Genomic DNA, 23,570 nt, shown 5'->3' with positions numbered 1-23,570 from the left:
ATCGATTTATATCGATAGTAAGGAAATGAAAGCTTTTTCTGTATGATAAAATTATTAAAGTTATTAAATTTACAAAAACCTAATACCTAAATTGCCACTTACAATGGGTTCAGGGTATAACAAATATATATACACCGATGACATACGCCGATAGTCAAGTCAGATAATATCCAATTTGCAATTTGCTTAATAGCTCAACCCGTTGTGCTCTGCTAGAGACAACAGTACAATATTGCAAATGAAGTCATAAAAAATTTAAACAAAACTAAAATAGAAAATTGTAAACCTAAAGAAAATAAAAAAACCCGATATGAAACTTTCAGCTAGAGCAAAAAGAAACAAACACTTTCAGAATGGCAGAAAATGTTTATGGTTGGTTCCGGTATACGACGATGGCAAGCTGAAGCACAGAAACAACAACAGCAACAACAATAACGACGACGACGACTAGGGCGAACTAAACGTATGCCCACGTTGGGGTTGTTGTTTTCTTTGGGTGTTTGCGTAGGCATCGAAAATTGAAATACAAACAAGAACACAACAGCCTAAGAGTCGACAGTTTGGCATGAAGCGGCTAGGAAACTCTGCCAAATTGCATAGCAACGCTTCAAATATTAACAACTTAACGTTTAAACGTGTTAAGACAGCGGCAAAGAGCTGGGCAAGTTAATTTACACGCAGCTTAAATATTTGTAAGCCAGAAATAGCAGCAGTTAAAAAGAATTTAAAAAATTATAATTCACTATTCGCCAGTCGAAGCTGAAATACACTTTTAAATAAAACAGTGGAACAATTTGAGCATAACATATATTACATATGAGAAAGAAGATAAAACGTAATTGTCAGTAAGAATTCCAGTTGAGTTCTGTCGACTCATTCACAGTGTCCAAAAACTGATTTGCCGCGCACTAATGAGCGGACTATATACTTGAATGGTATATTTTCCATGAAGATCAACTGGAATACACTTGCAAAATTCTGGACGAACTTTAAAGTTGTGAAAGATCTTCTCTTTGACAAACGTCTAGTAGGCGTGCATGCATACTTTTAGGGCTCCAGTTTCATAACTTTGAAAGAAATAGCTTTTTATATGGCACTTTATGTTGGTTAAACAATCGATAGATGAGATCAACAGCAACGTACTGTCTAACTGGAGAATGAATATTTTAAATATATATACTCCAATTTCAAGTCAAGTAACAAAAACTGCTCAAAGCACAAGAGGATTTAAGCTTCTCAACCTGTATAGAAGGCCAGCAGCAGCTAGCTTACTAGCTCTATAAATCACTTGAAGATACAGTTTCAGCCGATTTGCGATCGTGAATATGCAGCCTATATACTTTAATTAGAATATTCTAGTTCCTAGCTTTAGCTTTAGCTAGTGGGACAGGCGTATATTTTAGCTTTGCAGTTGAATACATCGGATGTTTGTACTATTTGATATCTAAGAAAACGATAAACAAGATTATTATAAACGAGCTCATTAAACTTATAGCTAAATGCATTTTGCCTAGCTTTGCAGCGAAGTTCATGTGCCCGACGAAAGGATATAAAAATCAATTCCATTGTAACCTGCCTGCTAGCGGCTACGCAACTATTTTGCATGCAAAGTCACGTTTTATTGCAGCTACGCGTAGTGCCCTTTGCTGCTCGATGTTGTTGTTGTTATTGCTGCTGCTGGTTAACTTTTTAGCATACCTGCGGCAGCATTGGACGCTTGGGGCGCTGAGCACTGTTGGTTGGGGTTGGGCTATTGCATGCCAAACTTAAGGGCCATAAAAATTATTACGAGCACATAACATGCGCTCGTTGATAAAAGATGAAGCAAATATCTCGTGTCAAATAGAATTTATGCACGTTTCGGCCGACGCGCATTATGGAAATTCAATTGAATGCAAATTTAAATTGCCGGGCACTCAAGCACTTCCGCACAGTGAGAGAAGATAGAGCGAGCGAGATCCATTGAAGATGCTACACAAAGCCAGTGCTATGCATATTAAGTGCAGCCCAAAAATATGCAGCACCTCAATGCATATTGAGGAGAGATTTGCCAAGCTGATTTCATATTACCTGCAACTGATTAACGTGCTCGACATGGTCAAAGCATTTGTGACAGTTTGATTTTTGTGCTCCGGCAACTGGTTAGACTTGTAGCACAAATTACTTAATTAAAGCAACAGCTCAGCACAGTTGCCAATTGCCAGAGCTCTGCTGAGTAAAGGACTGACATGAACACACATTGTAACATATGAAACAAAAAACCCGTAACAACAACTATGACTACAGCTCATGCCAAGACTCAAGTGTAAAACGGAGCTGAGCAAGTCAACAACAAGTTCAATGCGTTGCCCTTCATGTTCACTCGTCATGGGGCGCCTGTTGATGTTGCAAGTGCTTGACTCGGTTGTGTTATTGTTGCTGTACGCCTCATGGACATGTTGCTCTTAGACAGCGGCATATTAGTTGGCAGGTTCTCTCCGAGCACATCACTTCAAGTTTGTTAAAGTCCACTCGCTCTGATAAATCGTGATTGCATGTCATTGGCGACATTTAATTTATAGAAACGCGTCTAAATTTATGAATGTTACACCGGAATCAGGGAATATTAGCTTTAAATTTAAGCTGTAACAAATGTTATGTGTTGCATTATAGTAGGAGTGTAAGCATATAGGATTTCTTATTTCTATTGTATTTATTAGGAATTGACTTTGTACTTACCTTATACGAGCCCAGATTTTTAACAGAGCACGCCAATTTAACATTACGTCCCGCGGGCACTGTTATATTATCAATGACGTCTGTGAATTCGGGATCCTCTTGAACGACTGCAATGGAACGTAGCGGAAGGTTTATTGAGATTAGTCATTAAGACAGACACTCAAAAGTCTTTTCACATTCACATTTCCTTTTTATAATTCCATGTAGACATGCCCATAAATAGATGGCGTAATATATTCCTCTTTAAGCTGTTGCTCAAAGGAAGCTGCCAAGATTTATGGCAGCACTTAAAAGTTAATAGCTATGCAGGTTCAACCCCAGCGATTAGCCAGTGTTTGGAAAAGTTTTGACAGTAACCATGGCAACATTGTCTATAAACTATGAATTAAGTGTTTAGCATTAGTGGCTCGTAAAAGTTGTGAGCCTAAGATTATGCCACGCTGAGTCAACACATACGGCAAACAAAACAATAAATCATAATTAAATTTCACGCCGTACGGTCTTTGAGCGCCAATGCCATAAAACACGCTGCCAATGTCCGCCGGATTGAACCTTGAATCCCACACTCCCAGTCCCAGCCGTGGACACTGGACGCTGCTGCAGTTTAGCCTTGTGTGAAATTGCATTTCGCTGCATTGTTTGTGCCACTGACTGCCTGTACTTGTTGTTATTATTATTGCAATTGTAAACGATACTTGTTATGGTCTCTGCTTCTGCCCGCGGCTCATTGGCAAAACCCACAACGCACACACACACAGACCCAAAAGGAATCGGCTCTGATGCTCACTGTTTGCAGCATTAAAGGTGATAAATGTTGTGCAAACGTTTGGCAGTTTGGCAGCTTGATGTAAACTGGGCATGCTTAAGGCTAAATCAATGGTTTTATTCACAGAGCTTATAAGTATTTGTGCAAGCACTCAATGCATGATTTTTTTGTTTGATTATTATTGTTAGTATTTTTAAATATTCACATTCTTTATACAATTATTGTTAAGCAGTTTTTGTTTCGCTGAAACCTCTTCATGGACAATAAATGAAGCATAGTTACCTCTGACGAAAACGAGCAATTCCAAATGAAATAGTTAGCGAAAAGACTAGCAACTAGTTTATAAAAACTGCCTATAAAAGAACATTATCTAATGAAATTGCACTTAAAAATCCCGGTTTCAATGCTTTTGATGTAATTCTTAAGCTTCATTTGGTTGACTCGGCTTAAGAAATCTCAATGTTATTCTGACAACAGTATTTCAAATGTTGGCTTCAAACTCTTGCAAAGTAAAAGGCTTCTTAGCCAGGAGAGCAGTATCATTCAAGAGCCACTCGTTGTTAGCTAACCAAAGCACCAGCACAAGTATAGCAAAATTCACAGTTTGCAATTCATAGTAGTCGATAATTATTTCTTGTAAATGGCACACTTTTTTAATACTTTAACAACTGCATATTATATAAATATAAATAGTATCACTCTTGCTTGGTTTGGTTTGTAGCTGGATTCAAATGAAGCCATTCATGATATCATATATTTTGTTTCAAATTTAAATCATAAGGCAATTAGTGCAAATTTCTGGCATTTAAAGGCTAGCTAAATTCCATTCAGAGACAACATAATTAAAAAGCCAAAAATACCTAAATATAAATAAAAATATATATAAACTGAGTCGTTAAATATAACATTGCTTACATATTTGAATAGACAGCAACTGTGAATTGATTTCAAGATGTTGCACAAATGCTCAACTTAATTAATGTTTTAATAGAAAGCGAAACGAACTGACTTTATTTGCCGAACGCTGTTTGCCCAAATGTAATATAGTCAGCCCATTGGTTTGAACTCAAACATGTTGCTTTACTAGCGACAGTCAGGTACATCAAATATAATTTTGGCCAGGCTAAACAAACTGTCAAGCTATATACATTTTGTAACCATTATGGGTTCGTTTTGGGATCGCTTGACGTTAGTTTCTAGTGCTCTGATGATGATGGTGGCCTGACCGCCGATGCTGCAACTCATTTAAGTTCTAATCACCTGCAACGACGGCAATTAATTAGCTGGCTCGCTCTAACGACAACGGCAGCAACAGTCATTAGTTTGGAAGCCTGGCCCCGAGGCTTCAGGCAGGTACACTAACCCGTTGGCAGCATCAGATAAACAACCACATCAGCATCAGCATAATGCGGCAAAGGAGAAACAGTCTGTACAGGTTAACGGAGAGATAGATAGAGAGACAGAGAGAAAGAGAGAGACAGAAGGACAGACTGAATGGGAGAGAAAGTTGGAGTGCCTGGAGCGCTATTAAAGCGACATCCGATGCAGCATCCCAGCACTCCGGCGGATATTACAAAGTAACAGCAATAGCAGCAACAATATTGCAAAACAAAATATAATTAAGCTCTGACATTTTATTTGACATCGCTCAAATGCAACGCATTTTAACATTGCCTTTGGCTTTTGAAAGTTATTCGAAATTTAAGTCAAAACATTAACTCTATATTAAATATGAATGTGAAATGAATGCCATTCGAGTTTAAGAATATAAAATAAATATTGAAGTGCAAAAAATCATCTATTGCTATTTACTTCCATCACACTCAAGAGCTTGTCAAGGACTTTACAAGTATTTTTTGCAATTGAAATATCAACTTCATATTCATTTTATTGTTACCTCTATCAATTTCAATTTGCCTAAAGCAATTCCTTGCACTTCGCTTTAATCATATTGAATGTAACGCTGCCCACATTCTGCGCTGCATTGCTGATCATCTCGAATATGTGATGATTTTGCTGACCCTGTTCCACTGTGCGCTCATGCAAGCGTTTCAATGCGGCCGCGTATGCTTCATACTTAGAAGTGCTCTCCGTGTCCAATTTGAAGCGTTCGTAGAGCTGTTGTATGTCATAGAGCTGCCTGTGCGTCTCGTCGTACAGCAAACTGGGCGTCTGTGGCAGCAGTAGCGACCAATGTTCATGCACTTGCTCCAGAAACTCGAAGTTACTAAACAAAAAGATCACAAATAGATCCAAGCCCTTCGCTTTTAGATGCTCCAGTAGCTGTTCGGTGATGTGCTGATCAGAGTTGGCGCTCTCGCGCAGCTGCTCGTATTCCGCTTTGAGATGACGCTCCAGAAACTCATAGACACTCTGTCGCTTATCAAAGAAGTCAGGTATGGCCAGCATGTTGTCTAGCTGCTGCAGCAGCCGCTCCAGCTGTGTTGTATTGTCTATCAGATCGTCATGCTCAGCATCGAGAATGTCTTGTAGCAGACCACGCAGTATACCCACATAGTTGTCTATGATCTCGGCGCCCGATAGCTTTACGCCCTCGTACAACTCGTGCCCAAATTTGCCCAGATCCAGGCTGGTTGCGTTTGTCGAGCTGTGCGTAAGATTCAATTGTTCCAAGGCAGCTCCCACAGTTTGCTCATTGATCAGCCGTTCCCTACGATGCTCAGTCGCAGGGCGTTCGAACTGCTGGCAGAGACGATGAACGCGCAGCTGACGTATTTCCTGGGCACTGGCATCTCGTGCAGCACGCAATTGCTGCTTAATTCGGCTGAGAAACACCAAATTGCGCAATACACAGGTGTGCTCCAAGTCGAATTGTGAGTGTTGTTGGGCATCAAGTAGCTGTTTGATTAGCAACACCTTCGGCTGTAATTTGTGGGAAGCCCGCGCTGTGGCCAGCTGCTCAGTGTACTTGCTGTAGCTGGTATTGCGCTCCAATTGTTGCAGATAATCGTTAAGACTTAGTTCGGCGCGCTGTTCGGCCTGGTCGCTCAGAGCACGCAGAAAGTCCAGTTGATAGTCCTTTGCCATCAGTGAGGATACTGTAGATTTAGCAACCGCAACTCCAGCCACAAGCCACAGTAATCCAACCCAATGGAGCAGCGATACATGGAACATCTTCTAGTGAATACTTTCGATTGCGAACTAACCGAATGAGGCAGCAGCGCCTGCTGCGGCTCATCGTGGGTCAATTTTTATTGCAGTCGCAATGTAAACAACGTTGTTACAGCTCCGTCCGATTAGCAAGAGAGGGGCGGACTGAACGGCTCTATATGGAAGGCCTTCGTGTTGTGGCTTAGCGCGGCGTCGGGGTCAGCCAGTTTAGCGATAACGACCAGCAGAGCAGCTGCTGAATGAACTAAATGAACAGCCTTATCGCAGTGACAGCCGGCAGTGCGAATGCACTGAGCGAAATGCTGCGGCTGACCACGACTCAACCGCAGTTAACTTTGGCACGCGACTGAGCAACAAGCCAAAGCAAATTCAAATAAACTAAAATTGCACACATCAACAGTGGCCCAACTAAAAGTAGTTAAATTTGGATACTCTATGCTGCACTGAGAAAGCACACAACCACGTGGCTGCAAAAGCCATAAACAATATAATAAGTTTATAAGATACTAAAATGAAACGCTGAACTAAATTAAGGAGACATGTAGAACAACTTAAAGAGCTTCAAGTCCATTCATATTAAAACAATTGTTGGCTGCGCTGAAAAGTCAAAATCATTTGGACTTAGTAAGGACCCGAACACAAACTGCTATAAATAGCTAAAACCAACGACCCACTAGATGTTGGTTTACCCATTTACCTGCGCTCTGCCCCACACTTTCTGCTGCTGTGTGTATGGGTGAGGGTGTTTGTGTGGCTCGGTACGTGAGTGCCCGTTCTAGACGGGGCAATTGTTGACCAAGCAGAGTTGCTCTCTGTGTGCCCGGCCACTGGCAAGTTAAATAAAAGTTGCAGACGCTTTTCATTCATTGACAAAACTTCAACGGCATCCTAATTGTGCCATGGCGTGACTCGGGTTGTGTCTGGTTGAACCTGGACCCGTTCTCTCTGAGCCTGATTGAAATTTGTCAGGTTGATTGAACTACCTTTTGGGCAGCACAGCTGATGAAAGGCTTTCTTTATATATGCTATCTCTGCCGGCTTTAAATCATTGCGGATGGCAAACAAGTTTAGTTGCAGTTGCGTTGCCTTCTTTTATTTTCTATTTGATTCTTTTCGTTTATTGCAAGTTGGCAGTGTGCCCATCTTGTTCATTAGCTTTAAATATTTGATCAAAGCGACTAATGGCTAAGCACACTCACACACATACACAGATACACAGTCAAAAATAAAAAGAGGAAAGTTCGCCTTGGTCTTTAGCTAGTTGTTGGCCCGATTCGCGTACTGCTGCCGCAAGCAACTTCATGATTGCCAACACCTATTAAGACAGCAGCCCACAGCCTGGCCGCTTGTTCGCCTGGCAGCCGCAACACACAAAACTTACGGGCGTAAAAAGTGAGAAACGAGCAACAACAAAATAAGAAAATTTAGAAAAGAAATAAAGCTGAAAAAAGTCACAACGTACAAGTTTTTAGCAAAAGAAATTTTCCAACAATTGCACAATTGGCATGCGCTACGCATGCGGATGAATGCGCTGCAGGGGATTTAAAGACAGAGCGACTTTTTGGTCAACAACAAAGGCCAAGCCCAGTCAACTTGAACGGAAAGTGTTGAACAACAAGTTAAGTCCACGTTTTAAAGAGCTCTGACAGATTTTATGTACATTTCATAATAGGATAATGTGAAGTGGTAGAAGACATGGCTAAGAAAAGCAAATGTGAACAGCGAAACGAATTATAATACGCATTTGTGCAAATATAAAAAGAAATATATGATATGTTGATCGGCTTTGGCGCTCTGGCGCAAAGAAGACTGTATGGCAAGCATGTTGCCCAGCTGCTGCACCAACCTGCATGCTCAACATCGAGTACACACATCGTTGTCTATGATCTCGGTGCCCGATAGCTATACGCCCTCGTACAACTCGTGACCAAATTGACTTCGCTCGAGTCTGGTTGTGCTTGTCGAGCTGTGAGCGTGACGCAATTGTTCCAAGGCAACTCCTCTGACTTGCTCTTTAATTAGGAGTTCCTCAGGCTGCCCAACCACAGGTTATGAATTCAAATACCACTTATAACTGTTCTAAAATGCCTTTAAAGACAATCCGAGAACAGTCAGTACAATAGACCAAACGAAGACAAGCGATAGGAATTGATTTATCCCAATAAAGAATCAAATAAAATGCTGTACAAGTCCTAATTTGCACTTTGTAGAGAACATTGTCAACTCTAGTTAGCCTGCCTCAGCACATCGTATTATTCTATTAGTTTCGCTTTGTGCGTTGAAAAACTTTGCTATTATTTTCCATCACCAACGAACGAAACCGAAGCCAGACACTTTTTTCTACAAAACCGAAACGAAACTTTGTATCTGTATGACTATGGCAAGGCTGGGGCAAAGGGCGTCGAGATTGTCGACTCTGGGCCATCCATAAAGCTCCAGACGAGCAGGAGACATCCTGGTTGGTTGGCGTGAAAAGTGCTAAAAGCGTTTAAATGAATTTAAAAGAGCGAAACTTTTGTCTTTTTTTCTGCTCCAACGAAAAGCAAAAATATAGGGAAAGGAAAAATTTCTCAACTCTTTGGTGAAACATTTCAGTTTTTATGCGTTTCCCATTGTTTTTCCATGCTGTGATTTTGTTTAAAGTTATAAAGTTGGTCGCCATCGTCGGAATTGAGTGGCTTGTGTGTGTCTGTGTGTTGTTAGGGTAATTTCCATGCAAATGATAAGCTGACGCTCCGGTTACAGCCGGAAGCCAATGCCAACTTAATTGATATGCTTTGAAAGAACAACAGAAACAGAAGCACTGACAGTCACTGAAATTTCAGCTAAGCAAAGTTTGCACCACCCGCGTCTCACACGCCCGCTCTTAACACTTAAAGTCACACTGTCACAGTCTACTGTTCGGGCCCAGACACCAAACAGTAACCCAATTCGCAAGTCGCACAAATTGAGATGTATGGGCCATATAAATGCAACTGAAAATCGTTAGAGCCATAGGCAAAAGAGCAAAAATCTGCTTGAGCACCGAACGTGAAGACACTTTCTTTCAAGCTGAAGACCAAGCGTTCAACTGGAATTTAATCTCTTCACTATTATCATTATTGTAGCTAGGAGTTCTTAGACATTGCTGAATCTGTAGGCAATATTCGAGTGCTCAAGCCACGAGTTCATAGTTCATTCATGTATATAAAGTCAAACATTACAAATACTAAGCAAAAGTGGAGTAAACTAATTTTTTATAAGGGCATAGAAAGTTTGTCTTTCGTTTAGTTGTCATTCTGTATCGTTGTCTGTATCTGTATCGTTGTTTCTAGTTGGCGGATTAAGCTATGAGTTGAGAAGCGGCAAATAAACATAAAAAAAAAGAAAATCTAGACATATATTTTTCAAGTTTACTTTTCGTTTGCTGCTGCTTCGCCTTGTGCTGATGAAAAGTGCACTTTAAATTGTATGCGCTATAAAGTATGCTACAAAAATACTGCTGGCTGTATATGCAACTAGCATTTGGACTCTCGGCATCGAATTTGGGTCAGGGTTGACTGCTTATGCATTTAACAACATATCTCACCCACTGAGGTAACAAACTGGCTTTGCCGCTGGTTTCTGGTTTTTGGCCAAGTTCAGTCCAAGCGGTTGCCAAGCTTTTCGACTGCTGTCAGCATAGCACACAGAAATACCAATGCACAATCACCCACACACACACGCACACACACACACACACACATACACATACACAGAAGAGCAACCCCAGCACTTACTGAAAGGAAATCGGGAAACGGTAGCCGTAGCAGGGCAAGTTAGTTAGGGCAGTGGTAGGGCACAAGTTCAATCAAGCAAATGTAATGTTGCTTCGCCTGCCAATTGCAGGCGAAAGCGCAAAATACAAAGATTGAAACTAGTTGTAGCATTGACAGTTTGACTGAATAAATGAGTGACATGGCAACAGTGTGTGCGTGTCTCTCTCACACTCCATATGTGTGTGCGTGTCTTTGTGTCCGTATTGGTTTTGCTTTCGGTGGTCTTTGCTGTTTTTGCCACTGTCCGACAATTGTAAATGCAGGTGGGGCGATTATATAGTTACAGGAATAACTTTAGCATTTACAGACATTTATTTATATATATATATATACATATATATATATAGATGAAATGATGAAATGGTTATATTTTGCCAATTGAATAGCGCTCGTCTGAGATGACTGAGCCGTCAAACAACTAAAACTAATTAAAATAATTAATTAAATGGCTAGTTATAGTAAATATTTATTTTTGTTTTTATATCTGCGTATTGTTGATAACTTGAAAAGCAGTTGAAATATAATTATTGAAAATGGCATCAATCTCAATACCTCTGATTTGACAACTACAAAATAAAATTCAAACAGTGCACTAGGATACGAGCTCAGATCCCAGCTGATTAGTAGCCTAAGTCTGCATCGACCGAGAACTTAGCATATTTTCGGTATGCTTTGTGTGACTTATGCAATTTCGTATTAAGAACTCAACCCTCGCAGATTCGTCTAAACATATCTATGTGTTAACCCACTCAAGCACACACTCGCATGTGTGTATATGCACTTTAATGTAAGCAAAGCAAGTCAGGAATAGAAGCTACTCAAGCGGAAATGCGCATAACTGCATCACAGTCACAACATACACACACGCACACAGCCGCGTACATAGAGCTCATAGAGCTCACGACTTAAGTAACCATCGCCCTGCCTGCCTGGCCATGGCAATGGCAATGGCAATGGATGCGTCTCTTGCCTCTATCAAACCCTAAGTGCTGCTTTATTAACCAGGAGACGACAACAAAACAGCAACAACAACAGCGACAACAACAAAGACAAGGACTAAAGCATCGACCACTTTGATGTGGACGATGGCTACAAACAACAAGCAAGCAAACAAAACAGAACACAGCCAAACAACAACTACGGCTAGAGCAACTGAAGTCTCCTACTAAAGTTGACTTTGCCCAGCTACCCCAAATGACGCCTCAATTATGCAATAGTGCATTCGATTGAATTACAACCAGATCCAAATTACATTAGCCGACTAATGGCCAATTCCACGGGCAACAACCGAAGCAAAACACATGTCAATCTAATATAATTAGAACAGCGGCGACTGCGATCAGTTCTGTTTTAACTATGAACGAATATGGACGGTTTTTGCGCCAAGAAAGCTCTGCTATTGTTAAATGTTTCCTGCTGCTAGTGCTGCTAGAAATTGACGCGTCTTCAGCACAAATTGACCAAAATGCCAGTTTGTAAGTTTTGATCAAAGTTAACAAAGTGCAACTTGAAGTTAGACAGAAGAAGGACAAACACATATAAATTCGAATAAGAAATCGTGTCAAAGGCAGCACATATACAATTTGTAAATTATCAATTATCGACTAACCACAATTTTGAATGGCCCAGCTAAAGTAAGCCACAATGCAGGAAGTTGGTGGCCCAACGAAGGATAGCTTAACTATTTATATTGCAATATATAGTGAGAGTGAAATAAAAGAGCTTCGCAATGGAAAATGACGAGGCAAAGTTCGAAATATATCTGAAACAATTCGAGAAAAGTTTATCCGCAAAAGTGCCGGTCCAGCGACAATTAGCATTTTCCACAATGAAACAGCTGTCGGAAAGACTGTAAGAACTTTGTATTTTGATTTAAAGCTGCATGCAAGCGTAGCAAATGTGGTTCACTATTTAAAAGTAAAAAGAAATTTATCGGTTATTGGCTTGCGTGTATCGCGAATTTCATTGCTAACTTTCAATAATACAACTTAATGTGTTTTTTTTAACAATTTTTCAACAGTTTTTATAATGTGATGGCGCCTCTTCTCATCTATCCGAACTCTCCATATTCAGTTGCTATGACCACACGCGGTTGCAACATATCGTCTACGTATCTGTTGAATATAGTCGGCCCCGATTTCTCTGTAAAAGCGAATTTGAACTTAACAGTAGACAGTCCAACAAAGTGGCATGTATTTAAAATTTCCGAAATAGATACTGGCTTATATATTCTAAGGGTAACGACCGTGCGAGGATGTTATGTACAAAACTCAACTCTTTTAAGATGGCGTAACACTAAAATCTTCATTAAAATACAAACGCCTAAATTTTTTTTTTATCCCGGCCAATTGTTACAATTTCGAGTCTTCTTTCACGATGACCAAATGCATTATGCCACTCCAGACCTTAAGACGTCGATTATGATTGAGGATGCTAAGGGATATAATGTTAAGGTCTTCCAGCAACTTACCATTACAAAAGGAATATTTGAAGGCCAAATGCGTCTCAGTCCACAAGTGCACCTTGGTCGTTGGCGTATTTGTGTACTGGATAGACATTTTGTCATTGAGGTATGCGAATATATAAAGGTTGTCAATTATAAATTATCAGAGCTCAATGTAAGCTTAAGTGCTCCATTCGAAGTGAACTTAGATGATGGCAAATTTAACGCCGTGGTGAAAATAACACACGAATTTAACGGCCCAGTAAAGTATAACATAACTATGTATATTTCAATATATACTGCAAATAAAATTGAAGAATATTTGAAAGTCGTACATGCTGCGACCAATTCTAAAAATGGCGAAGCAACGATCGAGGTAGATTTGACTCGATTCAATAAAAGCTTATCCACAAAAGTGGCGTCGCAGCTTAAATTAACTGTTAGTCTTCATGAAATTTTCAAAGAAAACGTAATAAATGAAACTAGAATAGTAACAGTATGGGGAAAACATCAGCACTTCAATACCGAAAACGTAACGAGAAAGATGCGTTCCCAAAGGAGTAATGTGTAAGTATTGCCTATGTATTAATAGAAGTCCACATTTCCACTTTTCCTCAGAAATAAATAAACCAGCTTTCTTTAACTGACACTCAATTGTTGACTTTCAGTATACAAATTAAGAGTTTCGGTAAACAAATGAATGAAACGCTGAAACTACATTTTAGTTTTAATAAAACGGTGGAAGTTGCACATTGTATGGTCTTGATTAATAATCTGATATTAGGTATGAATGATGTCTATCCAGATGAGTCGAAAACAAACATTACAATCTCATTAACACTTACATCAAAAATGTGGCCGCTTATTTATGTTATTGTGTATAGCATGGACATTCATTCAAAAACCTTAATGTTAGCTTCTCAAATTTTGGAAGTGGACCCGCCACAGAACGTCGGTGTAAGTATGCAATTAAGAAAGCGAAATAGGAAACAAATAATTGATAAGCATCTCTACTTTAAAGGTCTTTATTGACATACCATTATATGTAACACCTGACCATGAGATTCAGTTTTCTATAAAAGCAAAAAACAACTGCTATGTTGGCATTGAGGCTTCGGATAATCGCGTCTTTAATCTTGGTGCACATGGGAATAATGATTTCAATGAAGACTATTTAAACTATATAAGATTGATCCTAATAGGATATAGACCTGATATTTTGACGATGGAGCATGGCATCGTGAAATCGGGATTAGTGGTTCTGTCCAATGCACACCGGACGTCGAACATACATTTGAAAAGTAAATTAAAATAGATCTGATTAATTTTTATATTATCAACAGAATAATATTATGTTTTAGGAATAAAAATTATGAGACCAGTGAAAGATTACAATATTACACACATATCGCCATTTAAAGCTGACAGGGACAATCCAGAGGGAGAAATAATAAAATACGTATGTTGTGATGTACCACAGATAACGCCCGAAATGGAGGATGTTTGGCTGTTTAAGAGCATAAAGAAGTGAGTGCGTTGAAATACAACTTGTATACCTAATGCAGAATACTTTCTAATACTTTCAATGTAGTACAAACTCGGAGTGGTCAACATGGAAAGCAACTGTGCCGAACACCGCTAATAACTGGAGAATAAGTGCATTTGCAATACACAGTGAAACGGGGCTACATTACTTGTCGCCAAAACCATTTGTAAAAGTGACTAGCTTCAGCACCTTACATTACTCCCTACGTGTGCCCTATAGCATACGACTTGGTAGGCAGCAATTTAGTAAAGCTTGCAGCTAAAATTTTTTATTTTTTCTATACCTAACATACACTCTCTCTTTTTCTTTCTCACTCTCTATCTCTCTCTCTATTCAGAGGAAGCACTCGAACTACATTTTTTATGTTCTAATTGGTTTTCAACGGGCCAAAAAGTCTACGTCGACATTTACCCCAATAACCAATTCGAACTGGTTAACCGACATCTAACAGTAATACCCAATGTACAACGAGGTTTGTTCATTCCGTCCAACACTACTGAGAAATTTACTTTTTACATAAGAGCCTTGAGGCCAGGAACAATAAAGTTGAAGTTTGTAATACGGTCCCATATTGAACAACATAAGTTAAATCTTGATATCGAAGTTTTGAAAAATATAAGTCTGTCGACCCATGAAGTTACTTATTATAGAGAGTTAGAATCAAGACAATATGATTCTAACGCAAAATTGTATTTTCCGCACATACCAAACAAAGATGGCGTCACGTGCTTCGCAAGTGGTCAAGTCATTGCGCATATGCTGAAAAGAAAAATTAATGTATTCGATGAAACGGATAACACCGAGCAACTAATTAGCAAACTCTTTTCCATCTATTATTTATGGAACTATGTAGTGAATATGACAGTGATTTCGCCATCCTATAAGAATTATCTGGTGGATCAGTTGAGCTGTGGTTACCAATCATTGATGCGTCTACGTAAAGCAAATGGAGGATACCGTAATAATATTTCACCTCAAGTCACCTGTGCTCCAAAGTGGTTGACAACATATGTCATACGACTCTTATATCAATTGGAGAATTATCCAGCCATTATACTTAACACAAGCCTAATAGAAGGAACCGAGAATTTCTTAATGAAGAACCGTGGAGAAGACGGCCACTTCCGGGAGAACTGCTATACACAAAGTCGAAGAAATTTAACATTTTTAGAGTTGAACATTGAGATTATCAAGGTTTTGCAATTCTCGAACCGTCTGATTTATTTACATGATATTCAAGAGTGGATGAACTGGATGATGGAAACCAAGTTTGAATACTACTCGGAGGCTAAGCGCGGGCTTAATCCAGTTAAATGGCAGCTACCTAGTGAATTAGACAACTGGGTATTGTACCGACGTGAACTGGAAACCGCTGGCCGTATATTATCCACTGAACTGAGTCTGCCAAGCATTAATCAGAAGGACCTTATTTTCGAGTGGCTAGTGAGTCAAATTGCCGACACAAGCCAGCACGTCTATTGTTATGAATGCTCTATTGCAGAGGAGGCCTTTTTCGGCTATTTGAATTACCGTGGATATGTTGAATCAAATTTAACCGTATGGATCTGGGTAAACTCAACGAAAATGGATCGCTTTTATATCAATGCTGATAATCAATGGGAAGAGCTATCAATTTTATTGTATCCAACAGAGAACTTCGTCCGTTTTCGAGTAAAGGGCAAAGGTCTCATTTTTCTACGCTGCACCTACAATTATGTGGCAGAGCCTGCAAAATTGCAACTATACCACACCACTATAAACTTCATTAGCAAAACGCAAATCAAATTTTGTGTCCAGCGCTTTTTGCGCATTCGAAAGTATTATGCGGGCACTAATATAGAGATAGTATTGCCATCGGGCTATGTATTGGGAGATGGGACCGTACCAGCGCTAATGACCAGAAAGTTGATTATTGTAAGTAATATTCGTATCAGATATATTAAGATAAAAATCTAATATAAAAGAAACACTATTAATTGAAGTGCTAGAGACTTGACGTTTAGAACATATATTTGCATTAACAACCCAAGATCAAAAATATATCTTAAATATTGTTATAAAGCGTGGCAAATCGGGCAAAACTGAATAAGAGTTTTTTAGATATGTTGAGAAACATATATATTTTTTTAATTAAGTAAATAGTAACTAAAAAAAATACATCTAATCTTAATTGTTACTAATTTAATTTAATTATTTTTATTTGATTTTAATAGCAAGCCAACAGTATTAATCAGAAGAGTAAACTTTTTCTGACTATGGACCAACTTCCGCCGGGAAATTTGTATTGCTATAATTTTACGGCTCTTCCTTACCATAGAGTGCTCAACTTGCAAAATGCAACGATGACTACTTATGATATTAACGAACAGCTGCGAAGCAGAGTAGTTACCTTCAATAAATTTAAGGAATCAGTTCCCAGTGTTTAATTGCCAATTTCCGTAATAAATATGTGTGAATTTTATATTAATTAGGCTGCGTTCTCATTAGCAAGTTAGCTGACAAAACTTTGGAAAGTCAGCAAGCCAGCCAGCCAGCCAGCCAGCCAGTCAGCCAGCCATGGCTGCAGCTGGAGTTTAGACTGGAGTTGTTTACGCGTCGCCCACCACCCAGCAGCTGCGCACCTTCCCACATACTGCGGCAACGGCTTGTAAAGTTCAAAAGCCCCGCTGGGGTTGAGTGCGTTCCAGGATTTCTAATTTAATGACTGACGCGTGGCAGTCGCGTATTTGTTTACGCCCCAAAGCGAAAGTGAAAGCCAGGGCCACCATTTCAGTCTCATATCATAGACTGTGGTATGAAACGGCAAATGGACTTTTATTCTACACAGTTGTTAACTGAACAGACGCCGTACTTAAATATTATTGCATATTAATGAAGGGACAGATGGGCGTGGGTGTGGGCGTGAGTGTGGGTGCGTTTTCAAAAAGAGGTGTTTGTGTGTTCAGCATGCCTCAACAAATACAAATAAATTAAAAACAAATTTTAAAAATGCTTTAAGTGATTCAAAATAAAAAAACTGAAAACAATCAAAAACAAGGATACCACATATACCCCATAGAAATTGGAGTTTCATTTCAGTTAATTGCAAACGGTAAATATAACAAAATGAATGTAATTTCATGAGATATGGATATGGATAATTGTTGTATAGAATAGGAATAAGTTATTTACAAGCTCTTTACGAGCCGCTGAGCTGACGTCACCTTAAAGCTGTGCTTTAAATTAAATATAAATATTCAAGAAATTACTTGTTACAGAAAAATAACATTGTGGGCTTGTGAAATGAAAAAAATGATCGAAAAATTGCACACTTCAATCTATTTGAATAACTTAAACAGCATAAAATATTTGCTGAGTGTTTCAGAGTGGAGAGCTTGACCATAAAATAAACAAAAAATATGTGATAGAAAACGGTAAAAAAAAAAGTGCATAAAATATGCAGAAAATAAACACATATGAAATTGCCTTCAGGTAAATGGGTAAAATTGCTGGCTAGGCTAAATTCCAAATATGTGATAGAATTTTCAACAAATATTCACGAAAATTGACCTGCCAGCAGCTAAGGGGACAATAAATGCTGAGGCGAGCAGTCACATGCAAACATACAACGCATATGCAAAGCTTATGATAATGTCTAAGTGTTAATATAAAGTCGCAGTTGCCGCCCAGAGCTCGGAGCTGGGCCAACAAAAGGCAAAGGTCTTTGCCCAAACTGCCTGCTATAGCTACACTTGGCCAGCAACATTTTCAATTTCTTCAGAACGAAAAAAAATGAATGCAAAATGAAAAATGGTACCAAAATATGCATAACGTATGCAAAAATAACAAAAGCCGAACAGAAAGCAAAGCCAACGGCATGAACATGTTTATGAGTATTTTTATTTGTGTGTGTATGTATTTGTTTTCCTTTTTTTATATTTTTGAGTGGTGCGAGATGGGTTCGAATCGATGAGACATGAAATAGCTTCATTTATGAATAGAACATGCAGCAAATCTTGTCCAACTAAAACTGCACGAAGAAAAACTTTGAATATAATATAAGACACAATTACAAAGAGTAGCAACAAGAATGTTTTATGTTTTCTAAATTATAAAAATATCAATATTGGGACATCTCATATGCTTTTGCACTTTCAATAATTTGTGCTTCATAATTATGAAACCATTTTCTTTGCAACTTTCGAAACAGACCTCGCTCATAGCATCATCACTCATGCCGCATGCCCATGCTTTACGGCTTTATGCATAAGTAATATCATGTTAGTGTCAATAGTTGTCAACGAAACGTTGTTGACAGTCCCCATCTGCTAAGCTGATGTGACCTACCAAAAAAAAAAAAAAAAATAGAAGAAGAAGCAATGAACGACCTTCCCACACACAGTGTGAGTTGGTTTTTTTTCGTACATTTCTACATTATTTTTTTTTTATTTCATTATTATTATTATTTTTTGTGTAATACATTTGTTTCGTGGCAGTTCGTTACCGCCCTATACGGCGCCCATCTACGTTCCGTCTTCTCCGCAAGGCTAACACATGCTACACATTGTATTATTTTAGATTGGCATTACTTTTGGGGCCATTGGAGATGCCTGTGCTAAATACAGCGAAGCTCGTTAGTTTTGCTCTCGGCGCTTGGATTCAGTTCTCTTTTTACTTTTTTTTATTATTTGCTGCGCTGCGTTGCCAACTTCCGGAGGGGCGCCTCACGTTGCCCATGGCGTGTCCTTCAGCCAACGCCTTGCTAGTTACAGTTACGTATACGCAGGCTTGTGTTGATATGTCTGTGTGTGTGCTTATGTGAGTTAGTTGGAGGGCCGCATATGTTACTTTATTGGCATTCAATTTGAGTTATCGCTATTTTTTCCTGTTCATATGCGTTTTTTTTACCAGTGAAAATGAATTTTTCTACATTTCGCATAGACCATTGTTGTTGTTGCTGCTGCTGCTGCTGTGGTTGTTGTTGCCTTGAATGCAACTAACCAAGAGTCTGAGATTTCAACAGCTAGCTTACTTTTATATTTGAGCACGTTTTTGTGCGCCGGACAGCAGCCACAGCCACACATACTCGACGTATAATCACATTTTATTCGAACTTTTCTTTCGGTTTATTTGATTTTATTTTTATGCCATTTTCTGTTTGGTTTGCCTTCAAGTTTATTTGGCAGAAATTTTTTGTTTGTTATTGTTGTGTGCGCTAGGCCAAGAGTTCCTTTTTGCCTTCTTTCAGCAAACGCAAAGTTCAAAGTTTATTTATATTGATTGGCTTTGCAGGTCATTTGGGTATAGTGTACGTCTACTAAAAATCATTTGTAAATACTTTTTGATTGTTGCATTTGCCTAAACTGCCACCTGTCAGTCTTGTTTTAATTGAAAATAACTGACAATCAACCTCAACTTTCTAAACTTAAAGCCGAGCAGATTTACGTGTTATTTCATTAAATGCAGTAAATAATTTAAGATATTAATTCTTATATAATATGCTTAAATTTAATTTTAATTTCTAGTATTTAAATTCTTTCAATGAACAATTTATATTAAAATTTAAAAGAATACCATTAAATAAATAAATAATCAAAATAAATTAAATTTATCTTATACTTGAGATGTTATTTGAATAGTCTTGGACATCTCTTAGAAATCGATCACGAAGTGAACAGAGTAGAGTTATTGGTGCTGGAGTCATGAATTTTGAAATATATACTCGCTGTAACACTATACAGTGTATCATACAGATACAAACTAGCAATTGAGTTACTGTTGATCTTCTCTAATGTCAAATCGTGAAAACTGTTTCTTCTACAGATTTAAAGATAAAGCGTCGCCGACTGCAACATTTTTACTATTTTTTTACTGATTCAACGTCAATTAAAGCTAAAGTCCATAAAACTTCATACATATTTATTTAATATATATTTTTAGCTGTTTTCTTAGTAATTGACAGGCTAGTCATTTTCGTTGTTCTTGACACGCCTGTCCCTCAAACTGATAACTGCTCATTTTGCAGCACTTGGCAGTTCATAAAGTTTTTGTAAAACTCCCAAAGCACAAACTTTGCGGCCACACAGACAAGTGGTCTCTATGGAGCGCCAATCGGAACGCCCATGCTCGCCGAAGCCGAATTTAATTAAATTAACAACACAAATTGTCAAAAGCAGGCGTTGCAAATGTTGCACGAAACTCAGGTAGACATGACGCAACAGCAAAAAAAAAACACGAAAAAGAGAGCAAATAAATAAAAAAAAAAACAACGACAACAAATAATCAACAGGAACAACAACGTGAATAACCTTATTAAAAACGTGTCAAAAACATTTTCATAAAACGAACTTTTTGCGGCTTGTCAAACTGCCAGTTGCAAGTGTCAAACAAAGTATTTGCAGAAAGGCTACGAAATCAATAAGCCAAGAAGTTTGCTTCCCTCACGCAAACGGCGAGTCCGGATAAATGTCGATAGGGGTTTGCTGCTGTTATGTCCAAAATATTCTATTGGCACGCAACAAGTTTAACAGAGAATAAAATATGCAAATGAGCTGCCAACAAGAAATGTAAACAATTGCCAATGAAAACTTATTGCTATTGACTGCAGCTAATTCCAGATAACACTGGCTAACATGAATTTTAAATTTTGATATTCAAATATTTAGCTGAATATTATTATTGGGAATATATAAAAACTAAATCTTAAGGTTAAACTTAAGCTATATAGAAGCCTTTTGGCTGAACTGCCTGTTGCCTTGTTAGTCGCTGTTGAAGCTAGAAAGCTGAAACTCAACCCTGTTCTTATCTCTCGATAAAGTACATATTTTTTAGAAGTCAGTATATTAATAAATAATAATCTATATATACTAATTAAACTAAAGCCTTTAGTTCAATCTTCGTAAGTGATTGAAGTCATCGAAAATATTATCGAAATTTTATTAAGTAAACCTATTTTGAACGTTGAGCCAATTACAGCGCTTTTCTATTATAATAAATTATGTTTTTTATTGTTATTTTATTATTGGAGAATAAGAACATGAAAAATAAAAGTAAAAGAAATTTTACACCTATAAAATATTATTATTATGTTTTTTGTATTCATTGTGAAGTGAATCCGTTTTTATTATAAGTAGACAACTCACATACTAATTCAACAAAAAAAACTTTGTTGCTCAGTGTAATTTGTCTTATTTGATATTCAACAATAACTGACTGTGCTGACTGTGCCTAGTTATACAATAAAAGGCTTGGGTCGCTAAGTTAAGAGCTCATATAATGCTGTAAGTGGCATGCATATAAATTTTGGTTTATTTAAAGGACGCGTTTATCGAAATGTAAATAAAAATTTATACGATAACATTTAGGGAAACTATTTTTTGGGGACAATGTCAGACACCCACATAAAAGCGAACTTTGTACCAATTGACGATAAGACGTGCAGAGCTTTGCCTGCTTCTTCTCGAATTCTTTGCCGAGTAACACACGAGATATCAATAAGCAAGAAAAATAAAATCAATTGTTATGATGCCATAACATATCACGCCCCATCTTCGTAGAGGAAATTCAGCACGTTGCAATGTGTGGCAAAGTTTTTGCCATTTGTGTTAGCGCAAAACTTGGGACCCTCGAGTGTGGGCACTGTTAAGGTCTAGGCTGGGCTGCGGGACGGCAAGGGATAGAGCGGGTGTGGGTGTGGCAAATTTTTATTTTTCTTCTTTGTGTGCGACTTGGGATAAACAAAGCCATAATTCAAGCAACGTTTACTCGCTCACAGCCTCAGACTTGCATAAACAAATTGTGCTCAACTGTGGCTGTAGTTGCGCTTGGGGCATGGGGGTTCGGCCATCTTTACTGTCTGGCCATCTGAGAATCTGCGGGAGCATGCTCGTCAAGCTCAGCGTAAACATGATAGATTTATAGTTGGCTCTGTTTCTGTGGTCGCCGACGACAACATTGCAGCGAGTGCGCAACGTGTAGCATACTTAATGGCGCTAGTCGGGTTGCCGCCAATGTTGTTGCTGCTGCTGCTGCTGCTTTTGCCGCTTCAGCTTAGCTTATCATAGCTCGTAAACACATGGAGTACCCACATAGATGAAGTACCCACAGAATCGCTGCAATCTCAGCTGTAGCCTCGAGTTAGGGTTTCTCGGCACTTGACTTTGTTTTCGTCAATAAATTTGGGGCAAGTTTTTTTGTACTTTTTTCTGGTGTTGTTTTTTTCGTCCTGCCGTCTCAGCTGCCATTTGGCAGCTCGGAAAAAACCACATGCTGGGCGCCTGTTGGTATGCCACAGTTTTACAGTTTCCCCCCATTTTCCTGCACTTTTTTCTTGCGGCGCCCAAAAGTAGGCAAGCGTTTCGCAAATTTGCGTTTAAATGGCGTGTTAACATTTAAATGTTATTTTTACGCCCCATAAAATGGCTCCATAAAAACAAGCAAAAGTATCCAAAAAATAAAAAAATAAATAAAACTTTCTCAACTGCTTTGATATTTACAAGTAGTATAGAATAAGCCAAACGGTTAACCGATTCGAAGAACTTTTATTAAGTTTTGAAAAGTCAATTGTGGAGTCACCCCAATAACTCTCCACTTACTAAAAATCAGATTGGCAATTATAAGTTTAAATCCAAGTCGGATATAACATAAGGTTGGCTGTTCGATTTGAATGCGTTGAATGCGAATATTATGATTTGTTTAGTTTATACAAGTTAATATTCATGGTATAATGAATTCTGCTATAAATGTTTAGAAAGGTCAATAAATTAATTAACGCTTAACATAATATTTAATTATTATAAGCTAACAAACTATTTATTATGCATATTATATATTATATATATAATAGAAAAAATGTATACATTTAAATTACGCATGCTTTAAGAATGAGTATTTGAAAGTTAAATTTTTTCTATAGTTATAGGGATGTAGCTGACTGAGAAATTCTCGTTCACAATCCAAAATAAAAATTTTACGTAATCAAAATCTTTCGACTTTCCAGTCAAGGAATTTATAAGACTAACTTTGCAAGAGAGGAGCAATACTATACTCTCTATAATCTGAGAAAGAAACGGCTCTTCATCGCACGCTACATACTTTCCGATTGGCTCATTATTTTAATTGGGGCTCTAGCACAAAAAGTGGCGTAGATTTCTATACTTATTATGTGCACGAATTCTATTCTACAGTTTT

The 23,570-nt window shown here is 38.3% G+C and overlaps 3 protein-coding genes across 5 annotated transcripts in view; 1 reads left to right on the top strand and 2 right to left on the bottom strand.

Moving 5' to 3' along the window:
• Positions 1-23,570, bottom strand: part of LOC111602307 (neurotrimin) — a 61,818-nt gene that overhangs the window by 25,108 nt on the left and 13,140 nt on the right. Inside the window, exon 2 of the mRNA XM_030223210.1 lies at positions 2,719-2,825. Coding sequence (XP_030079070.1) covers positions 2,719-2,825 — 107 coding nt within the window. The remainder of the gene's footprint in view (positions 1-2,718; positions 2,826-23,570) is intronic.
• On the bottom strand, positions 5,231-6,650 carry LOC111602360. Its single transcript, XM_023319371.2, has one exon. It carries the CDS (start codon positions 6,617-6,619, stop codon positions 5,402-5,404), a length of 1,218 nt encoding a protein of 405 aa, XP_023175139.1. The 5' UTR covers positions 6,620-6,650; the 3' UTR covers positions 5,231-5,401.
• LOC111592083 lies at positions 11,812-16,846 on the top strand. Of its 3 annotated transcripts, none has more exons than XM_023304103.2 (9): positions 11,812-11,888; positions 12,434-12,983; positions 13,037-13,423; positions 13,525-13,813; positions 13,878-14,157; positions 14,218-14,383; positions 14,448-14,632; positions 14,740-16,316; positions 16,616-16,846. In XM_023304103.2, exons 2-9 carry the CDS (start codon positions 12,844-12,846, stop codon positions 16,826-16,828), a joined length of 3,237 nt encoding a protein of 1,078 aa, XP_023159871.2. In that variant the 5' UTR covers positions 11,812-11,888; positions 12,434-12,843; the 3' UTR covers positions 16,829-16,846. The 3 variants fall into 3 exon arrangements, with proteins under 3 accessions (XP_023159871.2, XP_023159873.2, XP_023159872.2); XM_023304105.2 differs by having other exon boundaries at positions 12,434-13,423; positions 13,525-13,640; positions 13,741-13,813; XM_023304104.2 differs by having other exon boundaries at positions 12,434-13,423; positions 13,641-13,813.

The sequence above is a fragment of the Drosophila hydei genome, unplaced genomic scaffold (genome assembly GCF_003285905.1).
Source record: "Drosophila hydei strain 15085-1641.00,03,60 unplaced genomic scaffold, DhydRS2 tig00000149-arrow-pilon, whole genome shotgun sequence".
NCBI lineage: Eukaryota > Metazoa > Arthropoda > Insecta > Diptera > Drosophilidae > Drosophila > Drosophila hydei.
The sequence above is the reverse complement of the archived record's forward strand: the minus strand, read 5'-3'. Positions and strand labels throughout refer to the sequence as shown.